This window comes from Nipponia nippon, unplaced genomic scaffold (genome assembly GCF_047370975.1).
Source record: "Nipponia nippon isolate SJK-2023a ecotype South Korea unplaced genomic scaffold, ASM4737097v1 scaffold_1, whole genome shotgun sequence".
Lineage (NCBI taxonomy): Eukaryota > Metazoa > Chordata > Aves > Pelecaniformes > Threskiornithidae > Nipponia > Nipponia nippon.
In genome coordinates, this window is record NW_028262290.1 from 121,746,003 (window position 1) to 121,764,452 (window position 18,450).

The 18,450-nt window shown below is 39.3% G+C and overlaps 1 protein-coding gene across 11 annotated transcripts in view; it reads right to left on the reverse strand.

Annotated features, from left to right (window-relative positions):
- CNOT10 (CCR4-NOT transcription complex subunit 10) overlaps window positions 1–17,719 on the reverse strand; it is a 37,165-nt gene extending 19,446 nt beyond the window's left edge. For 5 of the 11 annotated variants that reach the window (XM_087770696.1, XM_087770657.1, XM_087770674.1 and 2 more), the window contains exons 1-10: window positions 17,370–17,719; window positions 11,954–12,045; window positions 9,008–9,169; window positions 8,324–8,474; window positions 7,252–7,397; window positions 6,250–6,336; window positions 5,475–5,558; window positions 4,360–4,477; window positions 2,938–3,087; window positions 1,557–1,759 (exon numbers count right to left, since the gene is read on the reverse strand). In XM_087770696.1, the coding sequence (XP_087626822.1) occupies window positions 1,557–1,759; window positions 2,938–3,087; window positions 4,360–4,477; window positions 5,475–5,558; window positions 6,250–6,336; window positions 7,252–7,397; window positions 8,324–8,474; window positions 9,008–9,169; window positions 11,954–12,045; window positions 17,370–17,481 (1,305 nt within the window). In that variant the 5' untranslated portion in view covers window positions 17,482–17,719. Of the gene's footprint in view, window positions 1–1,556; window positions 1,760–2,937; window positions 3,088–4,359; window positions 4,478–5,474; window positions 5,559–6,249; window positions 6,337–7,251; window positions 7,398–8,323; window positions 8,475–9,007; window positions 9,170–10,028; window positions 10,217–11,953; window positions 12,046–15,958; window positions 16,013–17,369 lie in introns of all 11 variants that reach the window. The other 6 variants (XM_087770686.1, XM_087770665.1, XM_087770654.1 and 3 more) reach the window with 5 other exon arrangements.
- Window positions 17,720–18,450: the final 731 nt, after the last annotated feature.

Sequence of the window (18,450 nt, forward strand, 5' to 3'; positions counted from 1 at the left end):
GGAAGTGTTTAAGGACTTTATATTACTTGTACATCAAGAAAACTGTAAATAATTAATTGAGAACATCCCAGGAAGGAAGCTTCTCTAACAAAATACTTTTAGTAGTCCTCTACAAGAGTCTTTGCATCTTCCAGTAAAGTTCTAGGACACAGTGCCATATTTTCTTTTTAAACAAGATTATTCACCAGCTGATCCAATAACCATTTTCATGAAAACATCAAAAAACTAAACCTTACTGTCTGCTAGAACAGTAGCAACATACTTTCAGTCATACCTTCTACACACGAGTATCTAGCCTTAAAGCAGAGACAAAAGATCTCTATTGGATAGTTATGTTTTCTCCTACTACTCCAGCTAAAACTTAAGATAGAAACTCATCATTTCAGAGGCTGTAATGCAATTCCTAGAGTCTGAACATAAAAATCCAAGATGTTTCAGTAAAAAAATTTTCCCCAAAAAAGAAAAAACCCTTCCTCCTCAAAGCATCAGCAACAACAGCTATCACAGTTGTTTCTGTGCATTGAGCCTCAACGCTATCAAACCTGGAAGAGCAGCCATGAAAAATTTTCCTTCCTTGGATACTAGAACTGGTCACCGACCCAAATCTCATCTTGCCGTTTCTGCAACCCAGGAACAGAAATCCTTGGAAGTACAGAACTCAGTACAAAGAAAAGATCTTGTGCAAGTTTAATTCCTCTATTCACACAAGAGCCAGAATTACCTGTGGGTTTTTTTTTTTGTTTGGTTGGTTTTAATATATACCATATATATGTATCCATATATATGTATCCATATATATATATATGTGTGTGTGCGTGTGTGTAAATAAAATAAACAAACCCCAGGATTTTTCTACCAATATGAAATGAGTGTGGAAAGTGGAGGCATCATAAAATATCCATAAATAGTAGATACTAACATTAACAGTTTGACCTACATTTTAAACAGAGAGCATTCATTACAGAAAGAACATATTGCTTCTGGAAGTGATGCCTCATTAGAAAATAATACAAATTTCTCTCCAAATAATATCTTTATGTTTATTTCTAAAATTATTTCAAGACAAAGTAAGGTAAACCATCAGGTGACTTAGCAAAATCTAATGTGCTTCAAACCAATTCAGGATGACCCATTCAGTTTATGAGTTGGAATGCCAAAGGGGTGTGATGGTAAATTGCCAAAACAAAATCACGTTTAACCAGCCTCTCCAGCAAAAAACTTGTAACTTTATAGAAGAGCTATAACAGCCGCTTAGGTGCTTTCTCATGCCATTCTTTTGAAGAGCCTACTCAAATTCTTCTGATCTTAGAAAAGTCAATTAAACACCGAGTCTCAAGACACTGTTTCTATGGTAGTTTTCCTCCACTTGTTGCAGCTTCAGATTAAACACGCAAACACACGCATACATAAGAAGAATGAATCTGGACTCACACAGAGGTGTTGCAACATCAGGCCTTTAAAATGCATAGTTCAACTCAAGGTATTATTTCTTCCTTTCTGTGATCAGATGTATTTAATAACTACAACCAAAATAAGGAATTGGCAAATCTACTTACCCCTTTATTGGCAGCAATGCAGCATTCTGCTATTCTCAGCCAAAGACGAGGGTTTGAGTGATAAACCTGGACTGCCTCAATCAGGCATTCGAAGGCAGCTAAGGGCCTCCCAATATGCAAGAGCTGGATTCCACAATTGTAGAGTAACTCATAACGTTTGTTAGTCAGTAGTGTACACATGGGTCTCCCTGAAAATTTTTTACCTGCAGAAAAGGACAATATAATATTAGATGTGCAGGTCAGGAGAGCTGAAAACATAACCCTGGGAGGAGAAGGGAAGCTGTGGGAAACACCCAAAATCTACCAAAAAACCCCTTTCATCACAGAAATTCACTAGCCTCCCTCTGGAAATAAATTCCTTCCACATCAAAGCTGTGATTACAAAATTAATTGTATTCTTAATAAAGATTGAAGTACCTTAAATGCTAACCACTTATGTTCCTTGTCACTCAAGGTAAATGTTATATAACACTATTGAATTCCAGATTCATGAGAATACACATCTTTGTTACTCATATAAATTCCAGAAGAAAGCCACTTTGCTGTTAACAAGCGTAAAACATTTTCTGTCTTCACACTGGTAGCTAAGACTGCACTTAGGTACTGGGCCAGGGGAGGAACGGGAAGAACAATAAAATCTGTGATACTAACTAGGTTTTAAAGAAAATAAGAAATGGAAAAATTATCACTTCACTATGAAATCATTTACTTGGAAGAGAAAAAAAACTTAAGTATTACTAACCAAAGCCAGAAAACTTATTAGAATGTTTATTTTCTTGTCCTTTGGTATACTTACAACAAAAGCAGACCGATAAAACTAGCCATAAAACTAAACAATAGCTGAACATTTCCCATACAAGTCTGGGAATTGTTCAGTAAGAAAGTCAGTCTGAGAAATATACTATCTTCCAAAGGCTAATTTAATGGTATTGCACCCCACATCTTCTATATCTTCCAAGTTAAAAAAAAACCATACAAACACCAAACAAAACACATCCTTCAAGTCCTGATGATTCTACCTACTGTCAGCAGGACTATAACTAACATCTTTAATGATGCATAACGGGCCACAGAAACTTTCTTTTTGTCACATCTACCTGACTGATGGTCAAAGACCATAAACGAGAGAGAAGTAATTGCCCCAGCCTCGCAGCACATCAAAGAAAACGGCAAGAAAAGAACATTCTTTCGTTTTATTTCTGGCAACAGCAACTATACTTTGAAATCACGTTACAATCAAAATTCTCACCCTCCTTATCTTGTCCTCTGCAAAGAGGTGAAACAGGAATTTTGCTGATAATTACTGAAAGCGTCTATCCTCTGTTTTCTTGATTCATCCACCCCTATTCTACCATTTATTTTCATATCTTAAAAGTCTTACCTGGATCTGAGCTACCCGTTCCTAGCTGTGCACACGCATTATCGTTTTCTTGCAAGGCTTTTTTAAAATAAAAAATTCCTAAATTGTGCTTTCCCATTGCAAAGTGGATGCAGCCAAGATTGTTCCAGAACATACACCTTAGGCATTCACCTGAGAGAACAGCAGAAGACCATTTTCGTAAACTGAAAAATGTCATTGAGCCCACAAAATGCTCCCACCACTCTCTCATGGGTCAGCAGATTATGGCAGTTTACTAGAAATATTCTTCAGTGAGATGTTCATGGATTATGCAGTTACATCCCTGCCTCACAAGCATTTTAAATAACCCGTGTTTCTGTATACCACTCTAGTTCTCTTGGACAGTTGACCTGAAATGACCTATATATAAGCAGCCACAGATTTCCAGATCTTTAAACATAAAACTTTAAACATAAAAACTGTCAAAAAGGTAAGTTACAGTAAATTCTAAAAGAAGTGTCAAAATATGCCACAATACGCATTATGGCAAATATTCTTAATGTTTTTCATGAAATTTATCTGTAAATAGAGTTTACAAAAAGTTTACAAAGTTTATAAAAGAAGTTTACAAAATTTACTCAGTCTTGTGATTCCCAGGGCCAACTCTGCAACTTCTATAATCTAACTGCAATCTATGCAGCAATATCTACTAGATAAAAGATCTTGCAGCACAAGAATTTAAAAGTACTATCACAAAAGCAGCATTGAACAAAGTAGTAAAGAAATTCAGTAGTTTTACAGTGTAAGTATTTTTTGAAATCCTAACTCTCTACTGACACAAGACATAGCTTTCTCTCTGGATTTTTCAACTGATGCTTTAAATAGCCAACTAAAATCTCAAATATATGTAAATAACATCATATGCAGTGAGTGTACACTCACTGTATGCATTTATAGTATATAAATAACTTTTATATCTAAAAAAATATACACATTTATGTGCTGTTATATCTCTGTGCATGTGTACACATATATACTTTCTAGATATAAAAGTAACTTAAAAAGGCATACAATAGAAGTCAAACCTTAACACTTCATGAAACATCTGCTATAGTCTCCTCTCAGTACAATCTGAAATCTCATTTCTAGATCTAGTACGTTGCCTTTTGTTTCATGTCTTGATTTAGAGACCCACATATAAGCCTTGCAAATATTACATTTACACCTTCACAAATCCATTTTCTTAGATGACCACTGCATTCTCTAGAAGAACGTTCAATGAAAAACTCAGTGTTACGTGAAGGAGCACAACAAGAAAGACGAAAATATATCCAGCATATAAACCCATGACATTCAGGGCCTACTCCCTTAAGTAATCATTTACATGCTTAAAATTAATACCAATGAGTAGCCCTGTTATACTACACATCTACGTACTTGCAGGATGAAGGTTTTCTATTTTACCTGTTTTCATGAAGCCTGGATGTTCAGCAATGTTTGCACTGTTTAGAAGTTTCACTGCTTTACGATAATTTCCCCTCAAATATTCAAAATTGCTTTTAAGAAAGAGAGAAGGAGCTGACTGTGAAGGAGAAAACAATAGTTAATTATCTCTTGTTTTATGATTTGTACTGCAAGTGTTAAATCACTCCACAAACAGCTTGCTCCTGCTGCCATTTTAAAAATACATGGGCTTAGGCCTTAATACTTTCATGAAGTAGCATTTCTGCATTAAACACATGATTAACACTCACCTCCTCTGAACTACAAAACTATACATATTTTTTGTTACTGCTCTAAAATCCAACATTATGCTAAAGAACTCTGTCATGGCAATAGCTAAGCACAGAGGATCTCTTTTTTTAAGAGGATCTTTCTCCAACCTGTCTTCTAGTACACTCCTCCCCACGCTTCCCTCCCTGTGGAGTTCAACAACTTCCTCCTGGGCTGTGATCTTCCTGGTCTGCCAACAGAGACCTCATGATCCAGAAGGATTTCTGTCAAACTAGCAGCTGTTGAGACTGGCAACAAAAGGGAAGTGCTCTCCTCCCATTCCCTGCTCCTCAGTTAATGTAGAATTTATCTGGGATGGTGGACGTAATTCTGAGTTGAGAACTCCTATATAAAAAAAGAAACTGCTTTCTAGCAAGAGGTAAGCCTCCAAAAAACGCCAACAAAAAGAAAAAAAAACAAAACAAAAAAACCCTGAGTACTCCAGAATTAATCTTTTATGAACTGGTTTAAACCACCAATGACATCAGAGGTTTGTAATTCCCATAACATTTATAGTAAGCTAAAACTTGTTTTACGCTGCTTAAATTGTAATGCAAACTGACCCTGTTTTGGTATCATTAACAATAAAATGCATTTTTCTGAGCAACTGAAAACAGCGCAAATAAGAAAATTCTATATTAATTACACTTGCAGAAAAGAGACTACAAACCCAACTGACTACATAAAGCATTATTTCAGACATTTATCCTCAATAAGACCTTTCTTTGTAAAGACAGTTATCAAATTCAGTTTTAAGACAGAGGACAGATCTAGATTAGAAAAACAATAGCCTTAAGAATACTTACATTCCCAGCTGTATTCATAACAGACTTGATCTCCCTTTTGCATGCTTTTAGTGACTTCATCTGGATATAGGCTCTCACCTTATACTGTTAAAAAATTAAATTTGTTAAATAAAAAACAATAACCTGTGCAGGTTTGCAAGATGAACCATACCTAGAGGTTTATTACAGAATATTTCATATACATCTTAAAAAGCTGTTCAAAAAGCCTTCCTAAAAAAGAAATTCTATTCAGACTTTCCACAACAAATTTATAGGCTTCGTATTTACAGTAAGCAGATGCACATTTTGTTCAATGGTCAACAGCTACTCTATATTCAAACACTGAGACACTTAAAATGACAAACTAATTAAAATAATCTAACCTCTTAATCCCAGACATTTACCTATTAAACTGAAAACACCAATAAGTGAATGCTGATAGAGAAGCATTTTGTTTCTTCACATACTTTTCCACAGAACAGTACAGTGAAATAAAGCCTCAGATGATTTAGACTTTTGGAGGTCTAACAGATATAAAGTCAGTGCAGCTAAATGCAGTTTAAAAAAATTACAATAGACTGCAGGGATTGAAATTGGCTATTTTTTGTGTTAGGTCAGTTTTTCCTGTACATGGATCTTACAAAAAGGAAGAGTTAGTTCTTTTGTTTTACAACATGAAATTCAAGGAGAGACAGAGTATCACAGTTCATGCTGAACTTGATTTAAAGCAAACAGCTCTCGGTTTTAAGAAAAACTTGAACTGATGTTCTTGTATAAATCATATGCAGACACTTACCTGATGTATCTTAGATTTAGCAACTTCTATTAAAGCCCCACTTTCAGCTTTTTGATTCGAGGAATCTTTATTTGTATTATTACCTGACTGAGCATGAAATAAAAAAAAAAAAAAGGAGGTGTTATTAATAGTCATGTTTTTAATTCATTTTACAAATTCTTTCATAAGCTATTTTTATCACTCTCACATGAAGAAGAAAAATAACCATTTAATAGTCAACAAATACATATCCCACCAAATACTGTAACTTGAGCTTAACCATCAAAATCCAAGAACAACCACACCAGCCTATGAAGAGCAGAATTCTATATTAACATTGGTGTTAATGCTATGTTGCTCTGCAGTTGAGGTATTTTAAAAATTCTCTTACCCAGAAGGATGATATGCACATGCTAGAGCCTCCCTTTAATATTTTCTTCAGTAGAATTACTATATACTTAAAGATGAAATGTTATATCTTAAGTGTGACATTCCATCAACAGGAAAAAAGACAGAATTGTCCTCTTTTCACTTCCAAGCCGCTACTCATTCTACTGATTTTTTCCAAAAGACACATACAAAAGATTTCACTTGAAAGCATGCCTCACACTCTCAGATACTGTGTAAAAAAGATGCTTGATTTCCCATACTATGGTATGCAATCGCAATTCCTCTCTGACACCAACTTCCCTTTCAAACTTAGGGTCTCATATGGTCATAATCCAAGACAAACAAGAACTATGTATGTTTGACCCTGAAGACAACTGTCTTTCCAATGCAAGTCTCTGACTTAAGAAACATTTCTTAGCTCCCTGGGAGTAAAAGAAAAGGGTGGAAGAGAGGCAATAAACAGCTGCTGTATACAATTAGCTCAGTTACTAACACGTATAAGTTGCTGTCTGAAGTTACGGGTGATCTAACATAGTTTTATAATTCCAAAGTATTTTAAAAGAGTAATTTTGAATTGAGTTAAAGCATACTTCTGGTAAAGACTTCGTGGCATTCATGTGATTTTAAGCTTACCTCATTTTTTCCATTCTTGCTGTTATTGTTGCCCTGTGAAATCATTTTTTCCAGAACAGCAAGCAGATGCAAGGCTTTCTCAGCTTGGTAAGTTAGCAGGTATAAGTCTACAAGCAAGAAGCACACAGCCTGGGCAAACTTCTCTTCTGTATAAAGCAAAGAAGTAAAAATGATTTTACAGCTCTAATACCAATCCTTCCAAACATGACTGAAGAAAAAAAAAATTACTATAAACTGCATGTATGCAACATTATGAGAAAAGTAAATATAGTACATAAAAAAATTGCAGACATCTACACAATGCAGATAAGTACATATACTGAAAAAACAAAGGTAATTCATTCAAAAGGCATCAGCATAAAAGCATAGACTAAAGGCAGCTTAACATGTATTTCATGTTTATAGGTTTTGAGAATTGGTCTAAACAGATCAGCACCAAAGATCTAGTGCCTAAATAGACAAGTCCCAAATAGGCATACTGAAAACTGGGAGGAACTGAAGGAGAAACACGGTAGCATTTACTTAAGTTATTGAGACACACACCCACAAACATCCTTCAGCCTTGTCACCTCTAAAATTCAACAAGGATTATGAAGTTATTTCATACAAGTATAGCAATTCCACTACACAGGGTGCCATTGCTCATAAAAGCTGGAGACTTTATATTCAGATATAAGCACATACAATTATGTATGACCTAATGCAGGTATTTAAAAATGCGAGTGCCCTGACAAATACACACGCACCCATGAAGTTGTATGATGACTAAAAATACTAGATCTGAAATAATTTAATTAGCTTGTACATATTATTTACATAAATACCTTTTAAAGTTGTCAAAAATCCATTTCAGTTTCATTATACTTGTCTGCCGAACATCTCTGAAGTACCTTCCCCCCCAATGAAATTGTTGGCCTTGATATAAGTAAAACACATTCTTCATTCCAAAGCCTACCTACTTTTTTAGAACCATATTAGGCAATTTTACAAATCACTTGTCTGATCACAAGAAAGACTGAATGGTCTTTCTGTAGTTATTGCATGAACAAAACTCTTCCTTCTGTCTACATACCAAAAGGCTCTATAAACTGGTACAGCTTCTCCCCAACTGATATAGCTTCAGTATACTGACGCAGATGATACAAAATAACAGCTTGATTGTAGTACAGCATACTATTTTCAACATCATCCAAACCATCCATTTCTTCAACAGCAGAGTGAACCTGAAAAAAAATCCCACTCGTTTCATTAAACTTTCAATATCTATGATTTTAAAAAGTGTCAAATATTTAAAAAAAAATAATCCAAATGTATTAATCTGTCTAAAGATAGGTCAGTAAGAGTTACAAGCTAATAAACTTTATTGTTGTTCAACATAAATCCAGCAAAAAATGTACAATTGAGAAAGCTGTCAATTGAGTAGTAGTAAAGTAACATTTTCACTTTTTTACTATTTCACAAACTATTTCAGGTTAAGGAACTTTCTACTGAAAGAACATAGCAGGTCTTTCTATGGTTATAAACTCTGAAACATTTAAGATTCAGATCAATTTCAACAATAACTAAAAACGTAACTATCAAAATAGTTGTCCTAAATGATTAAACAGAGCCAGAGGTTTAAAAGTAATGTTACTTTCTTATTCCTTTATTAAATCTAGGGAACAAGGGGCAGAAGCTTTATTCCTATTTCACTGGAAGATCTCACTACCATTAACAGTACTCAAAATTAAGTGCCATGTCAATACGTTTGCATTACCTGGTTCTTCAGCTGGTTAAGGGTTTGTCTCAAATTGTCTGTTGTAGTCTGGTTGCTTTTACAGAACTCCGCAACAGCAGTATTCAAAGTTATTTTGTAGTCATCTTTGTTTATGTCTTGAAGGGTATTTAGGTGTTGTAAACAAGCATCATAATTTCCAGCCTGGAAATGGCACACATACCAGAAACAGGCATTAGAAGATACAAAGTTTAAACTAGCAGGCTACTAAGTTTTAATGAAAGTATCCTCTGTAAGTTTAGAGAGTAGAAAGTAGTATTGCCTTTACCAACAGCAAGTGAAGCGAACTAAATGTCTACACACGTACTTCATTATTTATGTAGATTAATATGTATGAGAAGTAAGTCTGAAAGTTGAGGTCATATCCAAATTTTAAAAAGAATTTTGTGGAGGAAAGACAAATGGAGTCGTTGACTATTATAAACAGACGTTTCCATGAAAAGTGTTATTCTGATTTCTCTTCGTATTATTTTGAGTTTCAAGATTCTTTATTTCCTCAGTTTTCATAATCTTTCCTCATCACATGTACACTGAGCGGCTGCAGTTGCTTACATAAGTCCCAGCCCATCATTTTATATTCATTCTTCACTTCATCTGGAGAGACTGAGTTACAAGTCTGTGGAAGTCAGCTTAAGACAGGTTGGAAAAAGAGGGTGTCACTTTCCCAGTACAGGTTTAAATAATATTTTTACAAGTTTTAGCTGTGGAATGAGGTATTCAATCATCTAGGCATGCCTAAACAGAAACTAGGACCCAAGCATGATGCTCCTCTGAGGTGTGATTTAATCAAGAAATCCCTTTCTTTCACCGCAGGAATAGGCAAGGACTTCAGAATAGCTCACCTCTTTCTGCTTTCAGTTTTAGTCTCTTCTGTGTTTGTGCAGGAGGAATTTAGTGGCATGGAGGAATGAAAGAGAACTCCAGACTCTTTCAACTATGTTAAGCCTAAATGATCCTTCACTCCCTACCGTTTATTCTGTATATCCTATACAGGAATAATCACCTTCACCTCTTCAGTATCAGGGTTACTTCCAATCTGGTCAGTCAGATAAGCAGATTCGTTTCCATCTCTGTCAATGCTTCGCAATCAAAAGCTATGCTTTTGTGGAGTACCACGACCACTCTCCGTTTTCTCCTCCTTTTTTAAGTGCTGTTCCACAGAGCTTCTCTTGGACTCCCGCCTAACTTCGTCTATTAAGGGAAGAATTACAACAGAGAAAAGCTCTGTGGTCCTTCTGCTCTTCCCAAGAAAGTTGCCATTCTGCGGCTACTCTCAACAGAACCATCCCAGTCCCTTCAGCCTCCTGTGAAAGCACAGTTACACAATATACAGAGAGATGCAGCAGAACATTGACACGCGGTATTCCCACAACTCTTAAGCATCAACAGCACGGATTGCCTAGCAATCATGTGCATAAACACAGGGACGTGCAACTCCGCTGCTGGCACGCTCTTTAACTGAGACAGTTCATCTCCCAATGATTTTATTTGTGTGTTCACACTCAGAGCTTGTCTTCAACAGGAATAGCTTTCAGATCACAGCAACAAGGCTTCTAACCATGGCTGGACTAAAAACCTTGAACCCTTAAATGCTCAGCTTATTTTGTGATGTTTTTTCCTCAGCCAACAGTCCTTTACTCTATTAGACGGATCTAGAATATAATATACAATTTTATAGTAATTCTATCAAGACAGAAATTGGAAGTGCAGTATGATAAAGCAGCATGCAAGGCAGTCAAAGCTATTTAAAGCAACTCAATAGCAAGCAAAATTGGCAAATAAGGCACCAGATTAATTCTGCTGACATCTGTCACCACCTCACAACATCATAAACTTAGGGAGTTCTTAAAGCAAGAAAGAGAGATAAACAGGATCTACTGCACCAGTATGAAAACTAAAGATGAAGTTGTCAACAGATCAAAAGTATTTTAGGCATGTAGATCTGTGGACAAGGTGGAAAATAGGCAACCCTTTCTATGCCTTCAGTTCTCAGGATTAAATGTCAATGAGCAAAAATTTATCGGAAAAGAACAATTGAGCTAGAAAGCACTCAAGACATCAGTGAACAACATCAACTGTAGTCAATTTAAGGACCAACTACATGCACTTCATGTAGCAACATTCCAGACAAAATAAAAGTGAGTGAAACACACAAACAGGAATCTCAAAAGACAGTATTTAAATTATTCCTCTGATCTATTCAACACATCCAAAGTTGAATTATGCAAGGCATTGTGGAAATAGCGATACAACAACTGGAAGGAAAAGCAATTATACTTCCTGTCATTTCCTACACTAGAATTAGGAGACAATACAAATAAAGAAGTAAACTGAAAGACCTGGTACCTGAATTTTAATGCACAAAAAAAAATCTTCCAAGAACCACAGAACAGGTAGCTACCACTGCCTGTAGGTATTATGTGTTGAAGAATGTGTTTTAATGCAAAGTGACAGAACAGTATACAATGCTTTTTGTGAAAGAATATAGCAAGATGCTAAAATGAAAAAGGCTTGTTTGGTTGCTGTTTTTTAATACACATAGCTCCTTTAAACCCTTTAGCACAACATTTTTAGCTTAAAGCGATTAATTCTTCAGAGAGATCATGCATTTCCAATGCTGATACAGAATAGCAGCCTGCTTCTTCTAATTAACTCATTATACAGCTTTTAAGGCTACTAAGTTTTCAGAACCGAGATTAAATGTGCTCTTGCGCACTTCATTCAAGTATCCCCTTCAGTCTTCTCACATCATAGCAGACAGAAAATGCATGTGCTGGCTTCATAACAAAACTAGTGCTACTGTTAATATAATATCCCATTAATACCTTTGGAACTGTGCTATGAAAACAGGAAAAAAAAAAAATATATATAAGCCCGTTCAGCAGTTATGTGGTAAATTGGAAGTCTCAGAGTTTGGCTTTGTCTTACCAGAAAAGCTTGTAACGCACTGCTCGACAATTCCTTTTCCTGATCAGTAATCCCAGAAGTGCCCGCTCCTTCATGTTTCTCCGTACCTTGATCTGTAAGTGGACAGAAGATTACAAGAAAGTTTGCAAATGTGATGACAGCTATTCAGCTTAAAAATTTTGTTTCTTCCAGTTCTCAAGATCCTCCTGCCAGTACAAGTAACTTTCCAGATAACTGCAGCACTGTCTCCCTGCTACACTAAAATATCTCAAGTTAGCCTATACGCCTAGTGAATTCCTCTCCATAAAATGTAAATGTAATAATCCTAGCTAAATTACTGTGCTCAATCAATAACCAAAGTCCTGTAAGTTAACTGACAATGCATACATTTGAGATTTCTCTTTAAAGCTGCAGCCATACACCAGGATTGGCTTTACTTGCACAAAAATTAGCAGTGAAAGGCACACGTCATAAAATAAGTACCGCACTGGGTTAGATGAAAAACCCATGCATCCTGTATGCTGCTTCCTAAACAGCATGCAAGGGATGCTGCAGAGAACAACAGAAAAAACAGTAAACGCTGGAACTTCCACCCAGCTCCCTGCTTTGGAAAAATAAGTCTCCCTAAATAAGAGGCTGCAATCAAACCACCGTTGTTAATAATCACTGACAGACCCGATACATTTTTAAAAACTTTTTATACTTTTGTACTCTTCAATATACTCCACTAAATGCTATCTAGTGATTATACTGCAAGACACAAGCAAACGCTGCCTAATCACTTTTTCTGCCTCACTCCTGAACTTACAGATCTTTCTTTGAACCACCTCTCCTCTGAGGTGAGCAGGCAGGTTATTCTGCATCTTCCTCACACATTTTTTCCCAGGATCTTCTCCAGTTCTACTATATCCTTTTCCAGATTAAGACAGCAAGAACAGCATGAAGCAATTATGACGGTGGCGACTGGGAGCATTTATATAGTAAAAATCATGAGGTTTTAATTGTCTTAATTTCATTTACATAGAATTTCTAACGTTTTACCTTTCAGTCACTGTTGAGCATATTTTTCAGAAAGGAGTCTACTGAACCCATCTGTCATCATGTAATTAAGAATTCAGTGAAGTTGCATTAAAAACTACAGTACAGACATTCCATGTCAAAGAAGCTGGAAAAAACCCCACCAAACCCTTCCTTGTACTGAACACAAACTACTGGAGGAAAAAAAAAAAAAAACCAACCCAAAACACCACACCACCACCATACCAGGCAGCTTATTTCTAGAATCATTAACCCATGTGCTAGAACACGCAAAAATCATTTAATGTTTTTGAAACAAAGACTTTATAAACCAGCAATGGTTTCCACTTCTGCAGATAATTCCTTGACTTTCACAGTGGAAGCCTTGCTCTAACCTACGTTTTGCTCTCTTAATAGGCTAGGCAGGCTTTGTAAATTCAATGCTTCTTTCTCTTCCTAGAATTCAAGGATGTAATGCAAACTCTGCTAACTTTGTTTTCACTTGGAACAAATGAAAACACTTATCTGTGAGCTCCCGTGCAAAATTTGTTCCTCATCATCACCATTATATCTGGATCATCTGCTACTAACTGACTATGAAAATTTACAAGTATGATAAGATAGACAACAACAGTAAGGGGCAATCAAATGTCAGAAGATTCATCAATTAACATCCACAGTAGGAATAAAACAGACTTAGTTATCTATTCATAGCTTGTGCTTGTTGCTGGGAAGACAGAAAGACCTTCCATTGCCCTATGCAATAACACATTTGAGCAAGAACTATAAATATTTGGTTGTGACTTTCATCCTGCATCAAGATGCCAATGAAGTTGAGATTTTAAAATCTCCGCAATCTTATACCCGCAAGTTACCCACTGTGATTTAGACAAAATTCAGGATTCGGCAATTTCAGTACTCTGGAGGGATGGATCCTGAGGGGGCTACAGAACTGCACGCACCTGCTGTAAAACCTGACTGCGCGTAAGGGGTTAGATCAACACCGCTTGCGCTGCCTTTTCCTTGAAAGGGAAAGGCAGGGGAGAAAATTAGAACACAAATAAGCTCAGAAAATTTTTCATGTGCCAAGGTTTTCTGCAGCAAAAGAGGAAAGGAACAAAAAGCACCTCTCCTTCGAGCTAAATATAGAATAGATCTGATTCCTGCCCTGAATCTCGTGTACAGCTGAACAGAAAGGTATCGCCCTCCAAGGATCTCTAGAACAGCAGCAAATAAGTAAACACATTTTCCCTCAAACTTTCATGCTAACAGTTATGTCATCGGCTTTACGTGCTCAGCAGGCCTTTCAGGTTATGCTAGTAAATCTTGGGAGAGAGACTTGGGACTCTAAAACTTTTGAAGTTGATAACGCTGGGTCTGGTCAAGAGCTTCCTCACATACAGGTTTACCTAGCAGAGTGCCATCAACTACTGAGTACATTACTGATTACTGCCATTGTATGCAAGTTTGTAAAACAAGCATCTCAAATGAAGGTGGAAGTCTGAATCCTGAAGTAAAATGTCTTCACTTAAGTGAAAGATAAACCAAAGAGACTGTTGTCTAAGTTCTGTAATAAAAGCACCACTCAGATAGCTGTTTGTTCTATTTCCTAGGGAAAAATCAGGACAGGTCTACAGATTTCACTATGTCTCTAAGCCTGCTGGTACGTTAAACAAAATGAAGCTGGGGAGTACTTTAAGCAAAAACAGAGCTGTCCCTTCTCCTAAAAAGTCAGTTTTATGGCTGTAATCCTATCAACTGCACCTACTACAACTCAGTAAACAAAGCAGGTTTGCGAAACCTGAACTGGAAGCTTATCAAGAAAGAATAAAACTGAAGTCCAGCTGACACAGTTCACAGCATAGCTCTTTCCTTTGGAGAAAAAAAAAAAAAAAAAAAAAAAAAAGAACAAAACCAACAAACAAAAACCCCAAAAAACCAAACCCACTTCAGCTACTCTCTACCCTTTTTGCCCAAACACACTTGAAACCTGTTAAAGAATTAAAGGTCCTTCTAATCTACTGTAATCCTGCCACTCTTGTTTAGACCAGGATCTACTGCTTCAGTTGATCTTTATTATCGAGAGATCTCACGGACAGGAGTCACCTAAAAGCAGGCTGGCCCAAGATACCAGAAAGAATCCTTCAATTCCACTTAAATGGGAGGAAGAAAAAAGTAGCCTTGCTCTCTTGGCTGCAAATGGCTATCAAGTGCTTGCAAATAAAACTATTATTTCCATATATCTTGAGGCATTTGAAAACGAAACAGGTAGGTGCATTGTTCCCTGGCAAACCATAGAGCATGCCACTTGCTCACTCGGCTCTAGTTATCTCTGGCATTCTTGCAGAAGCACGCGGTGTGGGCAACAGACGGCACACCAGCCACTACCGACATGCTCCGATCCATACGGTAGCTACAACTATCAGCTGAAATATCTGAAACAGTGCAGATTCTCTGCTTTACAAATGACAGGACTCAATTTATCCCTGTAAATTGTATTTATGCATGGACCTGTTTGTTTAACCTTTCGTTTTGTCCAACTTTCACAAGTACAGAGCAACTCGAAAACTAACACTTGTCAGGCTAGTGATGAGGGGTAAAAGGGGCAACCTGGAAAAGGATGTAAATATCAGCTGCTCAGATTTTGATTTGGAGGAAGCTGCTGCACTGAGTTTGAAGTTAAAGAAGCAAGTCAGGAAATTATCTTCCTAGGTAGCAATCCTGGGGCTGAGCAGCAGAAACGCTATGTTGCAGAGGCTTGTTTGCTTTGCACAAGCAGGCAGTTGCTCCTGCTGGAGAAGTTACATCACGGTGGACAGCAGAACTTTGGGAAAAGTTCTCCTCTACAAGAAGAGAACAATGAAAAGCATGAGACTGCCACCTGAAAAGGGAGACTGCTCTCCTCATGGGCTTGCTGCCACATCATATAAGCAATGAGAAGCCACATCGCCCACGTACACATACCCAAAGACACCTGGAGAGTGACTGCAATCATTATCTTTCTCATACCTGTTCTCCGTATCTCCAAGGACTGATGTTCCTGAGCTCTCTTGTTCCTAGGCCCTGTAAATTACATCTTGCATGAACTGTGCTGCTGAATACCAGCGCATCTCTGGAATTATTTTTTTATTTCCAAGCTCTACAGGCAGGGGGATAGTCTCTTCCTTAGAAGGGGAGGAATCTATCACATGACTCTTGCTCCAAAAGCATTTTGAAGGGTATGAAGACCAGCCAGATTGTTCAGTCTTTTTAAGATAATGACAGTTTGTGGCACCAAGACTACATTTTTCTATGAAGCACTGCGCTACTAGTATAAATACAGTGGACTTCAATGCTGTACAATAAAAAGCAAACACTTTTGAGCGGGAAGTTATTTGTAACTCACTGCTATGAACAAGTACAGTACATAGAATATCTTGCCATAGCTCACATCTTTGATTCATTTGGGCACACACTTTTCTTTTAAGCAAGTACAACTGAAAAATTCCTTCAACACTTCCAAAAACAACAACAAAATATAGAAAACTCAATGTCTTTTTTTTTTCTTGTAGTTTAGGAGACACTTACAGTGCTTATAAATAAACACAGGATAGTTTAGTACACATCACTCAGTAATTTTTCCCACAATAGCTTTCAGAGTTTCATATGTAGCATCCAGAGGAAAAACGCTTGAGACAATTTTAAATAATGCTGCCACCACGTAAAACCAACTGGAGAAAAACAAAACCGAAGAGCACAAGTAGGTCCCTTTGGCTTTCCTCCACATTGCCCTCTTCTCCGTCCCCACTGGGCTCCATCTGCGGGAAGGACCCTTCCTGCGAAGAGGACTTCTAGCATGAAGGGTAGTCTTATGGCAGGTGGACGAGCAATAGCTTATCAATGCTAATGAGTTACACAGCAACTGTACTTCAGGTTTATTTCAAGTGTTCACCAGAAAACGATTTATTTTTTAATCGCGGTGATTTCTCTCTACAGTGTCTTTTCAAGCCCGACTTTAGGAAAGACCCACTCATCCCCTGAAACCAAAGCGGCAACTCAGAGGGAATCGGACTGAACTCCAGAGATTAAGTAGCAGCACGAAGCGTTCAAATCCCCCCAGCACCTTCCGAATGCCCCAGTTTAACAAATTAACCCAGAAGCTCAACTTCTGTGGCGGTAATAGGCACCCACCCCCGCCAATACGTCCGGGCCAGGAGGGTGCAACAGCTCAGCCCCCCTCGCCGAGGGCACGGAGGGCCCCGTCCCCGCACGGCCCAGCCGGTGACCCGCCAGGACACAGGCCCGCTGGCGGCGGGCCTCGCCGGCACCTCACACCGGCCACCTCGGCCGCCGCGGGGGCACTACTTCCTCGGCGGAAGGAAACAGCACAGACCAGGACAGGTACCCTTTCCCCTTCCGCCCGGGACGCACCGGCACTCACCGCCCCCCGCGCGGGAGCGTATCCCTCCGCACCAGGCGGCCCAGGCCCGAGGCGGACGCGGCGGACGGCGGCGGCTCCCCTCGCACTCACCCGCAGCTTTGTCCGCCGCCATCTCCCCTGCCGCGCCGTGCGACCGCGCAGTCCGAGCGCGCCGATAGGGCCGAGGTTCCCGCCGCTGCGCCGAGCGCTGACCGCACCACCGCCAACCGGCCGCTGCCCCCCGGGACTACTTTACCGCCGCCGCCCTCCGCGCGCCGAGCCCGCCCCGCCGACTGCGCCACTCGCTCCTATTCGTCCGCCGCTTCCGGGTTCCCGGCGGCCTCGCGACGTCCGGCCGTTGCCGGGGGACCGCGCATCTGACGTCAGGACGCAGCAGCGCTTCCCGCCGGGGGGGGGGGAGGAGGGAAGGCGCATGCGCGCCGCGTTCTGCCCCGGGGGCCGTGGGCGCCATGTTGCCGGTTGGCGGGCGGCCGTGCGGGAGCGGCCCGGGCCGTTTCTGTGTGGGTGCTTTCCCCTTCTTCCGCGGCACTGAATTGATTGGCAAGTGCCGGCCGCTGTCTCGAGCGGATTTTGTCTTTTCTGCCCGGTCCAGAGGTGCCGGGATCCCCTCCGGAGCAGCCAGTGCCGGTAGCTTCCTTCAGGCGTCACCAGCTGGTGACGAGGAAACCCTCAGAATATTCACTAGTTTATGTGAATATTGACTGACTGCCGGGAGTGCTGCTAAGGTGCTCACGGCCCAAGTAGCGAAGGCAGAGAAGGCGGCCTCCTGCCCGCACCCCGAATTCCTTCCCAAAGGGACGCCCGAGCGCCGGGGGGGCCCCGCTGCCGCACCGCCGGTTTGGGGGGCCCGCGGAATTCGGTGCGCGGGGGAGGCGGGAAGTAACCCTCATCAGACTGCAGACTGCAATTAGCCTTCGTTACTGTTGTCATTAGCTTTGTCACTGAAGAGCCAGACATGGGACAAATGACGTTTGCAGCGTTACAAAGACTCAATGTTTACGACTCGGATATACAACATGGAGCATTTAAGCGTTCCCCTTTGCTGAGATGTATCTCTGTAGGCTCAGCAGCCATGTATTGT